The sequence below is a fragment of the Lycorma delicatula genome, chromosome 4 (assembly GCF_047948215.1).
Source record: "Lycorma delicatula isolate Av1 chromosome 4, ASM4794821v1, whole genome shotgun sequence".
Taxonomy (NCBI): domain Eukaryota; kingdom Metazoa; phylum Arthropoda; class Insecta; order Hemiptera; family Fulgoridae; genus Lycorma; species Lycorma delicatula.
The window spans coordinates 4159338-4180352 of NC_134458.1; the positions used below are offsets into that span (position 1 = coordinate 4159338).

At 30.4% G+C, this 21015-nt stretch overlaps 1 protein-coding gene across 3 annotated transcripts in view; it reads right to left on the bottom strand.

Moving 5' to 3' along the window:
* The window catches only part of LOC142323056 (polyamine-transporting ATPase 13A3-like), a 158049-nt gene that overhangs the window by 118652 nt on the left and 18382 nt on the right, over positions 1 to 21015 (bottom strand). For all 3 annotated transcript variants that reach the window (XM_075362172.1, XM_075362171.1, XM_075362173.1), the window contains exons 3-5: positions 15721 to 15947; positions 11983 to 12187; positions 7780 to 7852 (exon numbers count right to left, since the gene is read on the bottom strand). In XM_075362172.1, coding sequence (XP_075218287.1) covers positions 7780 to 7852; positions 11983 to 12187; positions 15721 to 15947 — 505 coding nt within the window. The remainder of the gene's footprint in view (positions 1 to 7779; positions 7853 to 11982; positions 12188 to 15720; positions 15948 to 21015) is intronic.

The window sequence follows — 21015 nt, forward strand, 5'->3', positions numbered from 1 at the left end:
CAGGAAAATTCGTTGAGTGATAATGTTTATGATTATTTGCAAGTAGACAATATGCATGCAAATTCAGGTTCATTTCCTGATAAATGTATTGACTTGATAAATTTAGCAAATACGGTCCTTGATAATGATGAACAGTTTATTGTAGCTAATACGCATAAATTTGATCTGATAAAGGATGATAAGAATGATATTGTGGTAGATTCCGAAATAAATATAAATAAAGCAAATCCTAATGATAAAGAAATTTTACTCAATAGCATTAGTAATAAAATTTATGACATAAAACGAGGAAATATAAATTAAAAACCTTTTATTAATTATAATACAAAAATAATTTACAACCTGAAAAATAAAATAAATTAAATAATAATAGTAACATTTTGAAATCAGATAAAACTAATACGTCAGTCATCAACTATTCTGATAAATATAAAAATTTGATGAAACATATAATGGAGAATAATTTCAAGGGAATAAAGACTCTACTAAAACATTTCTAAGAATTACTAAAAGTTTAATAATAAAATACCGGAACATTTTCAATTATAAAAATAATTTAATATATCACACTAAGCTGTACCCTTATGAAGCAAGTGCACCTATATTAACTGGACTACCAAAAATACACAAACCGGGTATACTTATGCGATCTTTAATTAACTTCAAAACTGGTCCTTCTTACATTGTTTCTAAAATAATTGATAAAATACTTGAAACAAAATAAATTTAGGTTATAAATATAATATAAAAAATTAAATGAATTAAAAAATAAATTAAATACTTAAAAATTAGTGATAAAAATAGGATGGTTAGCTATGATATTTGCAATATGTATCCCAGTATACCCATAGAAAAAACTATTAATATAATAAAAAATAAATTAATACAAAATCATGAAGATCCCTTATTTATTGAAAATATTATTGTTATTATAAGAAATATATGCAAACGGAATTATTTTAAATTTGATGACAAATATTACACCCAGGAAAACACTCTACCGATGGCTTTTCCTTTGTCATCCATTTTATCTGAGGTTTATTTAGGAATTCGAAAGTAAAGTTGTTTATGAGATAACTCATACACATGATATTTTATTATGGACTAGATATGTTGACAATATTTTGTAGTCTATAATCAAGTTATATGTAATCATTTTGAACAAATTAAATTCCTACTGTAGTAGATTGATATTTACCTTTTAAACTGATAATAATAAAGAAATAAATTATTTAGATGTTAATATTGAAATTAATAATAGAAATAATCAATGTATAACATCAGTGTATAGGAAACACATCTAACAAAACCACTACACATAGATCTTAAAATCACCTCTGTGGTCACACAAAATTAGTACTTACACAAACATGATAAATACAGCAATTAATTATACAAAGTATAATGAAAATGAAAATAAATTAAACAAAGAAATAGGTGTTATAAAACAAATTTCTGTATATAAGAGTTATGATAATTCTCAAAAATTAAAAATAATACATAATTAATAACATTAAACAGCACACAAAAAATTGACAATGTATATTTAAAATATGTATATACTAATAAAATAGTTGAACATATTACAAAGGTTTATGATAATAAATTTAAACCCGCGTACCAGACAAATAACCACATAATAAAACACCTAATAAGTAATAAACATAATGATTCATCTGATTCATATAATTTGAGTGTGGTATTTATAAAATTAAATGTAATAATTGTGACCATATTTATATAGGAAAGACCACTAGATCCTTTAAGGCTTGACTCTTGGAACATTTTAGAAATTATAAAAAAGGAAAAACTGGGTTTCTCTAATGTATCTGATCATCATTGAAGAATAAACATATAATATCTGATATTAGGGCAAATTTAAAAATGCTGGAAATTAAAAAATATATGAACAGATATAGTAAGGGATTAGACATTTTAGAAAGATGCTCTCTCTCTCTCTCTCTCTCTCTATATATATATATATATATATATATATATATATATATATAAACATAAAAGTAAATTTAAATTGATCAAACTTCAGACAGTATGAAGATGATAATATTTTGAAAGCTGCAGTAGATGACATCACCATTTATTTTGATAGTGATGTATAATTTAATATATTTCTATTAGTATAGTAAAGTAAGTTCAGTTAAATGGACAACATAATTAATTTACTTAAAATTATTTTTATTTGATTTGGATTTTAATTTTAATTTTTGATTTTTTAATTTTAATTTAATTTTATACCTTGACATTATATTTTATGAAGTTTGTATTGTAATTTGAGATGGATATATGAATACGTAATGTAGCTGATGATGTGAGTAAACCACAAAAGAGCTTCTACACAAATAATGGAATAAGGTAAGTCATCCTACTTTATTTATTCTGTACTTTGGTTGATCAAATAAATAAAATAAAGTTTATATATTTGTAAATAGTACAGAGGAGTATGACTCTTGAAAGAATTGATTAAAAAAAATAATATGTGTATATATATATATATATATATATATATATTATATTTCCGATACGTATTACTGCATTTATATTATATTATAAATCTAATAAATGGATTTATTATATATATTATTATTATATTGTATTTATTTACTATATTATTAATTTATATTTAATATATCGTATTAATAACCATTATTTATACTCATCCAAAAAGAGTTCTGATTCATTCCTCCTAGATGTTTTGCTGCCATATTCCCTACACACATATTTCAGTTGTTACTGTATTAAGAAATTAGTCTTCGGTATGTCTGAAGTTCCTAATCTCTTGACAAATATACGTTGTGGACCTATTTCATATTTTGAACATTTATATACATTTGTATTTACAAATTATCTATCCAATAGATCTATGTGTGTATCATTGTGCTGAAAGCATAGAGCTATTCGTCTCCACGTTCTAAATGACCTGTTGTGAAGCATCTCCAGAGTTATGGTTCAAAAGGCTTCCAACATACTATTACACGAATCTTCATTTGTTGTGTATTGATGGTCATATAGATAGGACTGATTATTTCCCAGAATGAGTTTAGTATGGTAAGGTCATGGCGTTGTGGTGGCCACTCCAGTATGTGTGGTGATGCTTGTGAACCACAGCCGATCCAATGGCCTGGAAATTATTCATTTAAGAAATCACAAACTCTATGAGCAAAATAAGCTGGATCCAGATGCATCCCCATGATACCGTTCTCTTGAAGTTGAGGTATTAAACATTTTGCCAACATTTGCAGATTTCCAGGGCTCATCTCACCCTTTCATCCGGAAGTCCTGGCTTCAAATCCCGGTCAGACATGACATTTTTTATACAATACAAAATTTCCATCTTCATATTCCCACACACAAGCTTTGGGCTTATGTGGTGAATTAATTCATCAAGCAAATAATTAAACATCTGCAAATAACAATCACCATTCACGTAGCCTACTCTTCAAAAAAATACAGTCTGAGCAAGTATAAAGATGTCATCCCAACCCGTATGCCAGTGGATTCCTTTCTGAATCATGCCCAAAATGAATATTCTCTTTATCCCAGAAAACTACATTCCTGCTTCATGAACTGCGATAAATTGTGCATTCATCACCAAACACTCTTGTGCAGCACACCACATTTGGAAATTGTGGTAATAAAGCAGGCTACGACATGCAACAGACCTCAACATTGTAACTGCGTCCACACCAGTCATGGCTTTACAGTTGTAGGAGGGAGAAGGGGGGGTTCTGTGTGACCTTGTTAGCAGGGACACCAAAGATAAAAAAATTATTTCTTAGGAACCGAATTCCGCAAAACTTTCAAAACTGTAATAACATGTTAATTGCAGGGAAGGGTACGGGAACTTCTTGGATGTACTGTGTAAAATTTTAATTAATCTCTTCAAATTCAATGTTTTTTCCTATGTTATCACTCCCAATTTTCATAACTAATTCTAAGTTAGTTTTCGCTTCCCTTGAGTGTAAATTATGGATTTTATATTTTTACATACGTTACTGATTGTGTCTAACTATTTGTACATAATCTAGAAAGTTAACATAACTTGAAGTTACATTGCATTATATTATGACTAGTAAACACAACTTGCTCTTCTCTTTGGTGTGAAGAGCAGTTTTCACTGCTTGAAAAGTGTGATCTTCACATAGCTAAGCTTCATCATTAATCCTCTCAATGCTATTTATCATTCTTGTTTCACTTTTGCTGAAACATAACACATCCATCAGTAAGTATATTCATGGATTCAGCGCCTTCATCTATGTATCTAGGTTCTGCATCAGCCACTTTATTCATTACTGGTATACCTAGGTGAGCTGGCACTCACATAAGAATACACAGCTACCCTCTATAGTGAAATAGTGTAATAATACTTCTAAAATGAGTCTGTCATGCATGCATCCTATTCTGTTTGCAATCCAATCTCAAGTTACTTCTGATCAGGATCAATCTTGCAATATACTTTTCATATACTGAAGAGCATACCAAATAGCATAGAACCCAATGAAGTAGAAACAAAGCAAATGGTAGACTGTAAATGACTTTTGCCTGGGGTGTGGAAACACTCACAACATCAAGATTCCATTTTACAGCTACCCATACAAGATAATGGATTTGCTAATCTGTGAACAATTTCCAGAGACTTCCTTCTTAATGAAAAGAGGACTAAACCATGCAGCTAGTTGCATATGTAAGCTACCTTGGTGGATTTCATACACCATCAATATAAGTATTCTTGGAAGTCCTAGTTCATAATTGTTCATCAGCTATCAATACTGAATGTTAACTGGCCTTGTGTAGGTACAACAATAGTTATATACAACTGGATAGGATATTTCACAAATTCACCATAATTAACATGAGGTAGTACTAGTATTATGAAGGCCAAATGTTTAAAAACCAGTTATTTTCTTGTAATAACAGCTTTCGTGTAATAACAGTTATTTTCTGTAATAACTTTTCGTGTAATAACAGTTATTTTCAACAACTGGATAGGATATTTCACAAATTCTCCATAATTAACATGAGGTAGTACTAGTATTATGAAGGCCAAATGTTTAAAAAAACAGAATTTCTTGCCTTAATGGCTGAGGCAATAATCATATGACCAAAGACCAATAATCATATGATCTTTCTAACCAGCAGACAATAAAGAAAATAACTGTTTAAAAGGCACTTGCCTTTTAAACAGTTATTTTTGCTTTGTACCTTATTCAGACTCAAAGAACTATATTTAGGATCTTTTAACAGCTCTTGGATACTGAAGAATGAATGATGGAGCCATAATCTATCCTAGATTGGATTAATGGTGTGTAAAGTTGTAGAAGTAATGGTTGATTTAACCCTAATTCATATTCGTCAAGAATCTGATTACATTCAATATCTTCTCCCATATAATAACTAAAAAATATTAGGCAGTTTTGTAAACTCCATATCTCATGTCATATTGAATGCCATCTCCAAAATAAAAAACTCTACAAACTGTTTTTCTTGAGATGTAAGCATTTTGAACAGTATTTTCTAACTTAACCATATGATCAGTTGTACAGTGATACAAATGGTAGTTTGATGAATGACTGAAGAGCGAGTAGAAATGAGGTTTTTTTCTCTATAAACCACACAAGACAAACAGTAATAATTTTTTGTTAAAAGTTTTGTTAAAAAAATGTAATATGTCTATTAAGATAAAGAAAAGAAACAAATACTCGATGGGTAAATAAAAACATGAGTGAGCTGGGAAAAAAGGTTGATGTTAAAAATGAACAAACAAAGAAAAACAACTGAACCAGAAAATTATAAGAACCAGAAACAACAATACACAAAAACTCAAACAGAATAATGTGTTGCTTTGCCTTTGTTGAGCTCTCTATCTCCCTTGCTTGATCTTGAGTAGTTGAAAAAACACTAGACCATATGAAGCATCCATTTTTTTAAACAAATTATTAATACTTACAAATTACAAAATGATGAACCATATGTATTATTTGCTTGTAAGTTATACATCTGGAACAATGTAGAGTTGTAAAATGTATAAACAATTTATTTTTGTAATAATTTCAGTAAAGTTAACATATTTTTATCACAGTATACATTCATGTGCTCATTTTTTTGGTTGTAATATAAATCTTACTAATAAAAAAACAATTGATAAAATTAAAAAAAAATAGTTTCTATAGTTGCATTGTTGCAAGACTACATCTGTTTAGTCTATCTAGTACAACAGCATTCTTACATTCAGTAACCTAGGTATACAGAAATACTGGTAGTCAAGCAAGAGTGCTGGTTACAAGATAGTCAAGAAATGCTGGATGCAGATTTGATTTTATATGCAGGGATTAAAAATGGTTTTCTCCAGGTTCTGCAAATGTTCACATGCTTGCAAGCATCAATTGTGACTATTGTAGACTGATTAACCATGAGAAATTCAAAAAGTAGTTGGCACATAATTTTTACAAATGACTGATTAACCATGAGAAATTCAAAAAGTAGTTGGCACATAATTTTTACAAATATTCCATTAAATCTACTAATAATTAAGGATAATACATCATAATTGAATCATTCTGTTTTGGTTGAAATGTTTTAAGCAAAATAATCACTGAACCGGACATGATCAAATTTCTACAAAACAGGGCTATCAGTTATTATGAAGGCATGAGAAGAGAGGAACAACATATTTTTCACATTGTGTAATCTCTCTGACTTACAGAAAACTGATACAAAATTGATCAGTTTGTGTTGAGCAAGGGCTATATAATTGTTTGGCATCCACCAAATTTGTACAACCTCAATTCAGTTGAACTGAACTTGCTGGGCAAAAATTAAAAATTACATCCTTGTTACAGATTTCAATCCTGATGGAAGTTATAATTTTAAGGAACAATTGTAAAAATTTCTCAAAACATTGATTAAAACTGAAAATTATTAGTAATGACAATCAAAGAAGTTATCCATTAATTTGTCAAATGTTCAATTGTTCTTCAATACAGTCATTGGCTGACAAAGTTGTAAATACCATTCATTACAAATGACTTTGTTAGGTGTAATTTCCACCTTTGTTAGGTGAATGTATTAAAAGTTTCATGTTAGTGATGTGATTAGATGTGCTATGGCTGAGTGAGTTGGAACACACATGGGGTTTCTACTGTTTTGAAAATAAATATGTATTTTAAATACGGTGAGATGAAGGAAGTTAGGTGATTTCTTGTGTTCATATTCTGCAGTGAAATGTAAAGTGGAGGACAATTTTATAGTGATTGTACATACATATGATTATATATTTCCTTTTGTGTATAATATGATGTCATCAATAAAGCAATATCTATAAATATTACTTTGATTGTAAGTTTTATCATTGTGGAATGTGTTTTCAAAGTGTTATAAAAATATTTCTTTCAATCATAAGCTTAAAAATGGTTTAACTCATAGGTAGGCCTGGTCAAATTTATTATTTGTTGATGTACATCGAGGTTTTTGACAGAATAAAATTATTTAATAGGCTAACCTAAAGCCATGTTACACTGAGATAATTCTGAATGATCAGTTAACCGACTGATGTGATTATTTCCATCATATATTAAATTACTAACAATGAAAGTTATTATTATTAACATTATCAAACATTATACTTCAATCATTCATTCTACATAATCATTACAATAACTTATATCAGCCTTTAAAGGAGACTGACTGCAAAATAAAAACCTTGGGATGGCAAGAACACATAATAAATTGATGAAAAAATTTGACAAAGATATATATTTTGCTCACCTCCATCAGAAGTATGCACAATAACTTTCTGTGTAAAACCCAAAGAAGCCATCTGTTTAAGGTCAACACATTGCTAAAACAAAAAATATATATATATATATATATTTTATTTATTAGTTGGTAGAAAACTGTTATAATTTTGTATTTGATATATATATATATATATATATATATATATATATATATATATATATAAACAAAATTAAAAGTAAATAGTTTAAATTAAAGTATTGCACATTAAAGACCCTATCAAATGAGTAGAAAACTCATAGCTGCTTTTTACAGAAAATGTGTAATGTGCAATGTGAAAATTTTAACATATGTTATACAAAATGCAATACATCAAAGCATTATTCTTATAAATTACAATAATTTTTTTTTGTAAATTTCTTTGCTGACAATAACAATAAACTAAAACAAAATTTAAAACAAAAACCACATATCAAATGTAAATATGCTGCCTTTAACAATAGGCTCCTCAACTTGAATCACAATTCCTCCTGAATCCATCATTTTATGGGAACTAACTTCATTTCTAGCAATGTATATAAAAAACAATGTATAAAATGTTAATCTTAAATAAACTGCACTGATGAATTTTAATTTTTTTTTTTTGAAAAGGCTTCCTGGTGAAAAATTTAATACAGAGCACTAGAAAATTTTTAACAAAATTAAAATTAATTTTTATAATTTTTTTTATGGTTTTGCATAATAATTATGGTTTACATCATCTGTATCAGCATAAGTTTTGGAAGTTTATAATAATAATAATAAGTAGTTAAACAGAGCAATTTTTTCATTACCTAATTCATTAATGAAATTATAGAAAAAATTACCAGAAACATAAATTACAATGACCTATGTTAAACCAACTAATATGAGATCCGAAGAATTAATAGAACTAAACTAATCGAAATATATTCGATGAACTTTGTTTTATATGACAACAAATACTTCAATACTTTTTAAACTGTATAAAATAAATATTAATTATTTAGTTATTTGTTCAAACTTTTATCCATGGTATTTAATGTTGTCTATTGGCCGTTTGACTCAGTTCAAATTTGTCATTTTTTATTCACGTCAAAGAAGTGTAACTTCTTACGTACGTACATAAGTAGACATGAGATTTGTTTTTTTTTAACTTTAGCAACAGTCAAAAAATATGTTTTATGTTTGGAATGTACAAATGTTTTTAAATCACTATTAATCTTAAGAAATAATTTAAAAATAAATCTGTACAGTTTTTATTTTAACTGACTTACATAAATAAAAAACATCAACTTTTATTAAAAACAGAAAAAAAGTAAAGAGTAAATTAAATAAACATAAGTTAATGCTGTATTGGCAATTTAATTATTTGTACTGTATTATTTACTAGATAGTTTAAAAAATTACAGCAATCAACAATTTTGTTAAAAACCTCAATTTTTGTGTGCTGATTCTGTATATGTAGTCAGAATTTCTCTATTGACCTCAGTTTATTTCTTATAATTGCCCTTTTTATGTTTGAGCAAGTACCATGCAGAAACTTCAAGTACCTAGAATTTAATGAATTAAGTAATATAAAGTTAAGAGAATTGTTTTAATTTATTTATTGTAACTAAACTGATAAATCAAATGGCATAGTTTGAGTTAGACATTACTCATTGTTACTGACATTTACACAATAATTAAAAAGCACAGGAATGTAATGATTTATTACTTATTTTATTACTAATATAATCATTTCACTAATCAGTCAAAACATACTATCAGTTTATTTCTGTAGACTGGCAACATAGGGCTGCAAATATTGTAAGTAAATTAAATAAGAAACTGTCATGCAGATAAGATTGGCATTTTGATTAATTTGTTCTTGTGAAATGTGAGTTCTTGTGCAGGTAAGATTCAGTGCTGCAGTTAGTTTTTGTAATAATATTTTTTTCTGTAAAGGAAGAGTGTGTGTGTGTAAATACTGAGGTAATGTGTGTTTATAAAATGTAAGTTTTTATGTAGCTTTAATTAATTATTATTTTATATTAATGATGTCTTGAAGTCATATCAATCATCCAAAAAATGTCTGCTCTCTGTGGTGAGGTTAAAATCTCAGAAAAGAAACATAAATCCATCGATAAAAAAGTCCCATGAACTGTATTTTCAATGTAAGTTAGGTGATTAGGGTTTGGGCTCCTCGTATTTACTGTGTTTCATGTGCATATTGTCAACTGGTTGGCTGAGTAGATTTCAGTGCATGCCATTTGCAATCCGAACAGTTTGGATAGAGCTGAAGGATCATTCCACAGACTCTTATTTTGAATAAAATAAATATCTGGAATAAAAGATAAGACAAGATGTAAAGTTATATTCCTTCTGCTGGAAGGCCATTGCTACACAATCCAGAGCTTCAGACTGTTATACCAGAAACATGGAATTTAGATGAAGATGAAGCTGTACTATTGTCAAACCTTGGGCAGACTTATTGGGCGATGAAGAAAGAAACCTCCAGAATGTCTGGAAAATACACATATTGAACAATCAAGAGTTAAATGAACAAAGTTCATCAAAAGGTCAAGCAGAAAAACTAGCATCAAGATCGCAAGGATGAAATCTTTACAACAGAAAAGTAAAATAAATATCTTCTGCAATAGGCTGTCAGAATTTGTACATTATTTCTTTCCTCTCAGTACGAGAAAGTGTCTACTGTGATGATGTGAACTCTTTACTGGAAGCTTTGAAACATATGCACCATCCTGAAGAATCACTAATTTTTAAACTAATTTTTTCAAATGAAGTAAATATATTTGTATTTGTGAACTTGTGTTTGATTAACTAAATTAGATCGATATCACGATTAGCGATTAGCAATGGTACATCTACCTGGGAAGGACAATAGAATGGTCTTTATTTACAGCTAAAATTAATTAGTTCCCTAGTTATATATCATATGATGAATCATTAGCTGAACTGTAAACAAGAATTTTCTCACCCTGTAAGGCAAGTATTAAACACAAATATAAATACACCCATAACATTAGTGAAGATGTAAAAATGAATGAGGTTTTTAAAAATATCAATAATAAATAAGAAAATACGAAAGGACCGAGGATACTTTTTGCAATGGCCTGAGTTTTACATCTTAGAATGAAGATCAACATTTATACGCATATTCATACAAAAATATGAAATTTTAAGTGCCCGATTTCCAGTCGATAAAGCATGATTTTACCAGCTTCAAATAACTCCTCTGAATTCATAGCAAATAAAGTTTTCATGAGTAAGAAATGTAGACTAAATCAAATTCTTTGCTGAAAGAATCAAAAAGCAGATTTTTTTTGTTATCTATGCTATTATATGAAATGCTTTCCAGAAACTGTAAAATATTTGTTGGTAAACAATTTTTCCTAAAACCGCATTAAAGATTATACGTTTTAAAAATAAATTTTAAAAGTTCATTTCACATAATTCTTCAAACAATTTAGACAAGAAAGACAATAAATAAATCGTCCTTTAGTTTTGTAAATCGAGTTCAGAAATTTTATTATGTAGGTATAGCAATGGAATTCTTAGGGTGTCTGGAAAATACTGCATCGGTGAAATAATTGTTAATTAAATTCACAAGAAAGACAGTATTAGCATCTACACCTTCTTTTAAAACAGACAATAACTTCATCAAATCAACTGAATCTTTACTTTCTATATATAAAACTCAGTCTTTAACTTCTAGTATATCAACTAGAAATAAAACTAATATTCATCAACAAAATTATTCCCTTGTTTAGAATAAAAAAAAAAATTATTACCATAAAAGAATACTTATAGGTTTACCAGCATCTAATAAATTAGCATTGTGCTTAAAAGCACATATATTAGCAAGTAAGGGGATTGGGAAAGACATAATCTAGAAATCAGCGCACAGAACTACACCTGCCATGGAGATCGACATCAGCTCCCTCTGCAGCTGCTAACTGATTCAAAGCACACTAGGTTTGTCAGTCATGGTAATACTACTGGAAGAATATATATTAACAGTTAACTGAGAAGAATACAATTATAAATAAGAGTTCATAAGCACAAATACACTTTAAACACTTAAAAGTTTAAAAGTTCAGTCATATGCTGAATTATTAAGAAAGAAACATTAATAGTACTTGGATCAGCATTATGTGTGAGAAAGAATTAAAAAAAAATTTGATGTAAGTAAAGATATGTATATGTACTTACTTTCTTTGTCTGTAGAAGTGACACTTGAATAGATCCAGCAGAAATAATAGCAATAAATATTGCATAAAAATAATATTCATCAAATATCCATAAAATAATGCTGAATAACTCAAAGATATAAAATGGATTGAGAACTTCATCTACTAGTAGCTGCCAATATGATTTTATATCAAATACAATATTATTATCTCCAAAAACTTTCAATCTGGAAAAGAAATCAAATGTGAATTTTAAGTATACTGCTAAATGATGCAACTTAAAGAGTTTCTTCGTCAACACTGAATTTCATCAACCACTGTCTCTAAACACCTGAAACGTCTCTGGAAATAGCACTCTGAAAGTGATAAATAAATAAATAATCCTTTTATTGCGTAAAAAGCAATACAAAATTTCATCACAATTGTCAACAATCAATAATTACGAAAATGTGGTTAAAAGTCTACAGAAATGATTAAAATTTTAAGTCCTTTTTATCTATTTAGTCACCCTGTTAAAACATATAAAACCACTCATGCACAGTTCACATCTTTATGACATCAAGCTCTGTCCTTATAAAATTTTGATTAAGTATCCCAGCGGTCATCCATGAAACTCGTCAACAGAGTAGAACGCCCTAGACACCAACAGGCATTTTAGTCGAGATTTAAACAGACTCAGAATGAGAATTTGTTTAAAATGCTCTCGGAACCTATTAATTAATCTGACACAACTTGCGACGGCAAACGTTCAAAAGCCATTGTTCTGTGCTGTTGGGCACGCAAGTTGTCCCTTCCACTGGTGTCGTAAAGATGTGCCTCTCCGTTCCGCGCTAAATTGCTTTTCGAACGGCAATACACCATAACATCCAAGACATAAAGACAGGGCAAAGTCAGTATGATGATCGTATTATAGGCTCTATGTATACATTACGATGATCAAAATCGAGCTTTTCATAAAAAAAGTCAATCTTTTACAAAATTAGTCAACTCGTGATCGCCAATGGCATTCACTTATTCTGGAATTCTAGAAATAACTTATTCGGGATGAACAAAAACCTTAGTTAACCTTAAACATTCATTCTTATAAATTTTTACTTGTATGACAAAAATACCGTTTAGATTACATCATTTACCAAAAGTTCTGAAATCCTTTTAAAACTATTAATTTTCTTAAAAATCTTTAAACCATCGACAAAATGAAGCCCTTCACAGTTTTCAAGTATAGCAATTATATTACTCATATAAATAATAAAACGTAAGGGGCCCGTATGTGTTACCTGTGATATGCAGACCACACAAATATAGTAGATATATAATAAAGTAGGTCCCAGAACCGTATCTGCTGTAGTTTTTGAGAAATCTGGGGTGAAAACTAATAAACTGGGGTAAGACATCCCTGTGTTTTATGTTTGATGAATACTAACTTCGTTAAATGGGTAATAAACACATAAAACTTTAAAAGAAAGGATGTAGAGAATTTAGTTCTGAACAAAATTGGATAATATAGTTGAATGAAACAGAAAAGTTAGAAAAATTTTAATTTTATTTAGAAACAGTACACTAGACCGAAGTGCGTATCAGTTTATAATAAATGTTTAAAATGAGCCCAGCATTTTCAACAGATTTCTTGGCACGCTTCTGTACTGCTTTTGTGATTTTTTTAGTTCTTTAGGGCTATCCACAAGTTGCTCAGCCGGATTCATAATATGGACAATTAATTCCTCACGAGAATGTTTTTTTGTTTACTATAAAATATTTTTCATCCATCCCCAAACGCAAAAATCTAAAGGCGACAGATCAGGTGATGTTGGTGGCCAGGAATCAAGACTTTCACGACCGATTCATTTCTCAGGGAAATGATGATTTAGGTGATTTTAAACGACACAAGAGAAGCACGATAGAGAGGCGCCCCATTATTCTGGAAGTATACTTTGCGCCTCGGCACTACAGGAACATCTTCAAGCAACTGTAACAATTCTTTTTGAAGAAAGTGCAAGCAGACCTCAGCATTTAAGCGGCCAGGTAACATGAACGGTCCCAACAACTGATTGTGAAGAAGTGCCGCACTATTCAATTGCGCTAAATCGGTGTCCAAAAGTGCCTTCCACCATTTCACGAGGATTTGCCTATGTATGCTCATTGCGTAAGATATTGAGGCCATCTCGAGTGAAATTTGCCTCGTCGGTAAACAAAACATACTTGTAGATTTGTCGGTTTGTATTCCACCAATTGCAGAACTCCAAGGGAAGCGAACCGACTTCTACGTGTAGATATTGAACTGGGTGTTTATGATAAGGACAAAACTTGCTTTAAGTGTCCAAACGATCGAATGCGAAACTCCGATCCGCTTAGAAAGTCATCGTGTTCTGACGCCTGGACAGCATCAATAATAATTTCATCAATAACACGTCGTGTTGACAGTTCGTTCGTAGCTGGTAGGAATACTAGATAGTGAACCTGTTTCCTGAAGATTACGAAAAGTCGCGCTAATTGTTTTGGAATCTGGAATCCTGCGAACCGGAAAACGTATTTCATATTCTACTGCAGCAGCTGTAGCATCACCATTACATACACCCAAAATGAATACGATATCAGTGTATTCCTCTGTTACTTCAACGGAAAACCTATCACGATCAAACTAAAATTTTCAGAAAACCTTCGCATACGACGGCACAGTTCGCAGTACCCAATACGTTTAATATACCTTACAGAATGATTTAAACACTAACACAGTATTGCAGATTGTTGATCAGCTGATCATATTTTATTGCTAACCTGGAAATAATAATTTATTGTATTTCTGCCATTAATAAAATAAATTATCCCAGTAATTTTTATTAATTTATTTTTATTTTCAATTGTTGGGTAATTTCCAGTTCTTTTTTTAATTTTTTAAGAGCAATTTTTAATAGTAAATTTTGTTTTTACAAATTTTTCACATCGTCAAAAAAAAATTTGATTTTTGTTTACATTAAATAAATACTTTTCTGACAAATGTAGTAATGTACTGTTTCTAAATGAAATTAGAATTTTTCTAAATTTTCTTTGTTTTATTCAACACATCTTAAACCCTTTTGTTCAGAATTAAATTCTCTACAAGCTTTGTATAAAAGTTTTATGTTCTTATCCATTTAACAAAGTTATTGTATTTCAAACATAAAAAACGGTGTTTTACCCCAATCTATTGGTTTTCACACCAGTATTTCTCCAAAACTACAGCAGATACGGTTCTGGGACCTACTTTATTAGATTTTCAGGTCAAAGATCATAAGACATCAATAATTTTACCCGTTAATTAAGTCCTAAAAAGTTCAGTACGACCTCATTTCACCGTGAGCACCGCGACCCCATTTCACAGGCGAATTCAAAGCAAAGTTTCACTAACCGTAACTCGCAAATGAAGCATTTTAGGACATATGTTTATATGAACTTTCTCCATTATTTTCATGAGTTGAATAGGTTTTGAAAGTCGTGTGAGAACTTAGTGATACACTTTGTATATTAATTTTAGTTAATGTTTTAATTATTTTTATTTTTTTTTTAATTAGTATTATTTAAAAATTCATATATAGAATATTATTGTTTTTTTAAAAGATCATCTTATTTTAAATAAATCGGTGGGAAGATATTTTATGTGGGTCGGTAATTTATTAAAAATGATAATGGAAGCATAATAAGGCTTTTTTTCACGAGTAAAATGAATAAACCAACCCGACTCCGACAAAATGTTGTCTGTACAAACTTTGAATTCCCAACCTACCTTTTCTGCCTGTCGCACAAAGAAAGTCCATTTCCTAACTGGAGAATATTTGACACAGTACGTACTCCATCTGCCAGACCCTTCATTTGTTGAAACTGCAATTTTTCATGACACCAAATAAATCTCTGAAGTTTATAAATAAAGTAACGAAGAGGTCTCTGCATCGAACCGTCACTCCACTCCACCGATTCAAATACTTTGTGCAAAGAACACGTTCCAACTGAATCCTAGGAAGAAATAATATAAAAATATATTTTAAATAAACATTTAATAGCTTATCGTTCTGTTGCTATGCTAAGCGCAGGGGATGTGGCTTCTTTAAAACTACAGAGTACTACATGAAAAGCTGAAGTACTTATGAGAAAATGCGTTTTTCATCTTATAAATTATTTTTGATGGAAAGCAAATCATTTCTTTACAGCAAAAAAATTACTCCTTTCATTACCGTCCCCACTCTTAATTATCCCCTGATTACAGTTAGTTCTACACCATACAGGAATGAGATGTCCAACATACTTTAGGTATTCTTAAACCGATAAAGAACGAGAATAGTATGAACCGAGTGCTTTACATGTTGCCTGGCTGAAGAAATGATTATGTACAAATTTACTAATTTTATATAGATACATGTAATCATCAGATCATCTGCAGTAAAGCCCGGAGGAAGCTTGGCTACCGGCATCAGACGATACCGACTCAGATGCTACGGTGGGTAGTGCATCCGAGTCAAGAGTTGATGCATTTTTGTTTTTCCTAAGTCTTCTTTTCTAATATTTGAACCAATTTCTCAGTGCAGTGATTGCACTTACGGAATCAGAGGACGAAGCACTCTGATTGAAAACAAAGCCAAGAGCGTGCTGAATAGTATATAACTCTACTGTATAGACACTGGCTATCTTAGCCAAGCTATTTTTTTTATTTTTTTTGGGATGGTGAATCCCAAAAGTGGGATTCACCGTGTACAACTAAAGAGCTTCCAACGCCAATCTTCATTAGGAAGGAAAATAAGATTTCTATTTTATTTGCTTATTTAAGTGTTGCTTTTATTCATCAATTCATGAAAATTATTTATTTTGAAAACTGATAATAAATACTGGTTAGTAAAAATAATGGTGCGATTATGCACCTTTGGCTTATGGAGTGATGAATGACACAGTAGGCATGCAATATGTTATTCTTAAATTATAAATAATAACTTTGCAATCCCGTACTGTACTATTTTTATGTTTGAATCGTTAAATTTTTGTTTTGTCTACAATTTTACTGTTTTATAGATGTCGTTATTTTAAATAATGTTCAGTTTCTACATTTGCGAACAAGCGGGGTTTACAATTTGGTGTTTTTTATCATAATTTATCAATTGATGAAGAAATGGTGCCATATTTTGGTAGGCATTCAGCAAAAATGTTTATCAAGGGAAAACCAATTAGATTTTGATTTTGGCTTTGGTGTTTGTGTATATGTAGTAGTAAATTCATGGAAAATATAGACTTGCAAATAACAGAAAAATCAGTCATATTGATTTTAGTTCTTCTCTTGTATTATCACTAGTAAAGAGTGAAGAAATAAAAATACCATGAACCATTGTTGAGAATAAAGAAAAAAGTAAAGATAATTTTCTTTCACCACCAATGGCAACCAAGGTTGTCTGCCAAAAAACAGTTTGCCAGAAGATGTTAATTAAGATCAAACAGGGCACACTTTATTTCAGAGCATATGGAAAAAGCTAGATGAAGATGCAAGTCATGCAAAAATCATACTATTTTTTTTGTGTATAAAATGTAAAGTGCAACTACATTCAAAATCTTTTCAAAAATTTCATTTGCAGCAAAGAAAATAAATAATTTTTTTATAAAAAAAAAACTAAATTAAAATAGTTCATTTGTAACTGTATTATTACTTTCAGTTTAATAAATTATAATATAAATTGTTCAGATGTCTTATTATTATATTCTTCATAAAATGACATTTTCTGCATACTTTTTGCCAAAGGCATGTTCCCACTATGGCATTCATTATGAAATGCTGAAAGGCCCGATACTGAGTCATTTAGGTTGTTCAAAAGGAGCACGTTAAACCAGTAAATGAGAATTCACTTCACATTTCTTTAGAGATCCATAGAAGGGAGTATTCAGGACACCACATGGCCATATGTCTGGATTATTAATCTTCTTAATAATGCAAATAACAGACTTCAACGTGAAACGAATAGTAAGAGAATTTTGTTTGTAATTTAGAACATTTCAAGAACTTCAAATCCAGACAACACCAGCAGAATCAAAAACTCCAATGATCAAGATGTCAAAATGAAGAGGATCAATCAACACTTTTAGAGAATTAGTATAACCTTTCAAAATAGAGGGTTGAACAAAAGGAGAAAAGTAGTGGTTCCCGATCAATAAGCTTTTCCTACCATTGCCAGGAATTTCAATTCGAACAATCTCCAGGGCTAATGCAATGCTATACCTCAACGCAAGCAAAGATTCACCACACGAGTCAATGAAGACAATATGGCAAATAATAAGAATAAGCAAAGATGAAATATTTCCAATTTATTTATAAGTCTGCAGTGAAGGTCTCTAAATGAAGACAGTAGTGATATGAGGGGCAGACCTATAAATATACCTTCGATCACTGATGATGAAATATTAGTCAGCATCTCATCCTGACTGCATCCCTACATTTGTTTTCCAAGGCATTGCTGAACTAATAGCGCCAGTCTTGACTTGGCTATTTAATTTTAATTTGAAATCTGCAGCTTTTCCTGTGTTTTGGAAGAAAGCTCTTGTATCACCGATTCCAAAAAAGGGCAACTTGCATGAAATATACAATTATAAACCTCTTTCTGGATTAAATAAAGTTTGGTTTTGGAGAGAGTAGTCTACACGCATTTGTATGTTGTGAAATTCATAGATTTTCAGCTCCATGGCTCTATGGTGAGAAGAACCACAGCCAACAGTTTAAATGGCATGCTGTCCTATGTGGCGTGAGAAAAAGTAGAGAATCACGATAGGTTGACATAATATACTTTGATTTTCATAAGGCCTTCGACTCTGTTCCACTGACTTACTTATTCATACGTTAAAATTGTATGGTTTTCATTGAGAAATGTTGCAATGGATAGTCTTACCTGAAAAACAGAATTTTTCGTGTTGAAGTATCATGTAAAGTTTCACATGAACATCTGGGAAATACCACCTGTATACCAGCATTAAAACCACTTCCTTGAAAATCAGATAACTACAAAGAACTTATAACTGAGCTTCTTAAAAACAATAAAGCTCTTGGAAGTAATATGTCACTAAAGATCCATATCTTAGATTCTCATCTGAACTTTTTCCATATCAACCTTGGTGCTGTGAGTGATGAATATAAAGAACACTTTCACCAGGAAATATCCACTGCGGAAACCTGCTACCAGGGAAAATGGAGCCCAAGAATGCTGGCTGACTACTGCTGGAATCTCAAAACTAATGTATCTACAGTAAACTACACCAGAAAATCCAAAAAAAAACCAGATTTTAGGCATGTAGAAATTGCACGTTAATACTGTTATACTACAAACATAATGTTTTTTATTACAACAAAAAATGGTAATTACAGAAGAATTAAGCCTGGTAGAAAAAGACTACTTACGTAATTGAAATCAGCATCAAAAATACTATAAGAATCAACTTTTAACATTATTGTAATAAATAAAAAACAAAATTTTGTTGTCCTGTGTATTTGATAAATTTATTTATTTAAAACACAAATAACAATTCACATCAATGTTCTGTCTCAGCTTTGCCTAACTTTATTTATGAGTACTCTTGCTAGATATAATTAATCATATACATCTTAATAAGAAAGACTGTAGCTTATAAACTTGAACATAGCCAAAATGTAAATAGTTCAATTTAATCTCTTCTGCATTGCATTTATCTTGCTACAAGTGTAGCTTGACAAAATACCGGTTATTGGACAAGAAGGATGATTCTACGAATTACTCGTGGGTCTCCAGAAATCATGGGGAGGTGGGCTTCCATCTCTCTCAGTTGTTGACTGGGCATGGAGGGTTTGGGGCTTACCTCCACCTCTTTAGTAGAAGGCCCGAACCGGTTTGCCAATACTGTGAAGAAATAGATACCGTGGAAAACATGATATACTTGTGTCACCGGTGGGATGAACTAAGGCACACATGGGCCATTCAAGGACTGATGCCGGATAATACCATACAATACATGTTGAAATGAAAGAACTCCTTATTTATATGACTCGCATATAATTTTCTTTTCATTTAACTTAAAAAGGACGGCTATATGATAACAGTAAGAAGGGTTATATAAAGAAAAATCAACAGAGGAAAAAAGCAATCATCAATTACAAAGGAGATGACAGCAGATTAATTCCCAATGCTTTGTTGATTTGAAAAGCAGGCTATATTTATATTATATATATATATATATATATATATATATATATATATATGGTACTACCACAATTAAATGAACTACAACAGCTTTATGAAATGTGTTCAAACAAGTTCTCGTTTTAGGAACTTTACTACAGTTATTTTTAAATGAATTACTTTCGGTAATGCTCCAATTAGACAATTAACATATGAGAAATGGCAATTACAGTGTACTTGATGATATAATCTTATAAGAACTGTGTTAGGAAGAAAATTGACTTTCATGCCCAGTCCATATATGTTTACAAGAAATCTTCCTATTTAACTTTATAAGAAATTTTCTTGCATCATTTTGCTTTTCTTTTTAAATGTTGAGTTTATATTTAAACATTCTTTATTATAACTTTAGTAAGTCGTATCGGGTTTAGGTGATCTCATAAATAATTCAAAACCACATAAAATAATATAATAGGTTCTTTGTATCTGTTAATTTGCAAATTTCCTGATATACTTATAAGGTAACGCACGGATATACTGAGTGTACGAAAAAAAATCAGGGTTTTAATTTGTTATAATATCTCTTGGATGAGGTGAACAGTATTGATTTAAGGCTGACAAAGAGCAGAACGGGCAGTTTTAGTTGCACCCATGGCCGTAGATTGATTCCCTATCTTTCCGTTTGACAGCGCAAGTAGCAAAGATAGCGACTAATGAACAGAAAGCCTTCTGTGTCTTACAGTTTGCTAAATGTGAACCTCCAGTTGCAGTTCGACGCGTGTTCCGTAGAAAGTTTTATTGTGATCATTCAAGTGACAGTAACATTCATCGACGGCATAATCAGTTTCATACGACCGGATTCCTGTATATGGAACGACCAAGGGTGTCTTGAAAAAAGTGTTGAA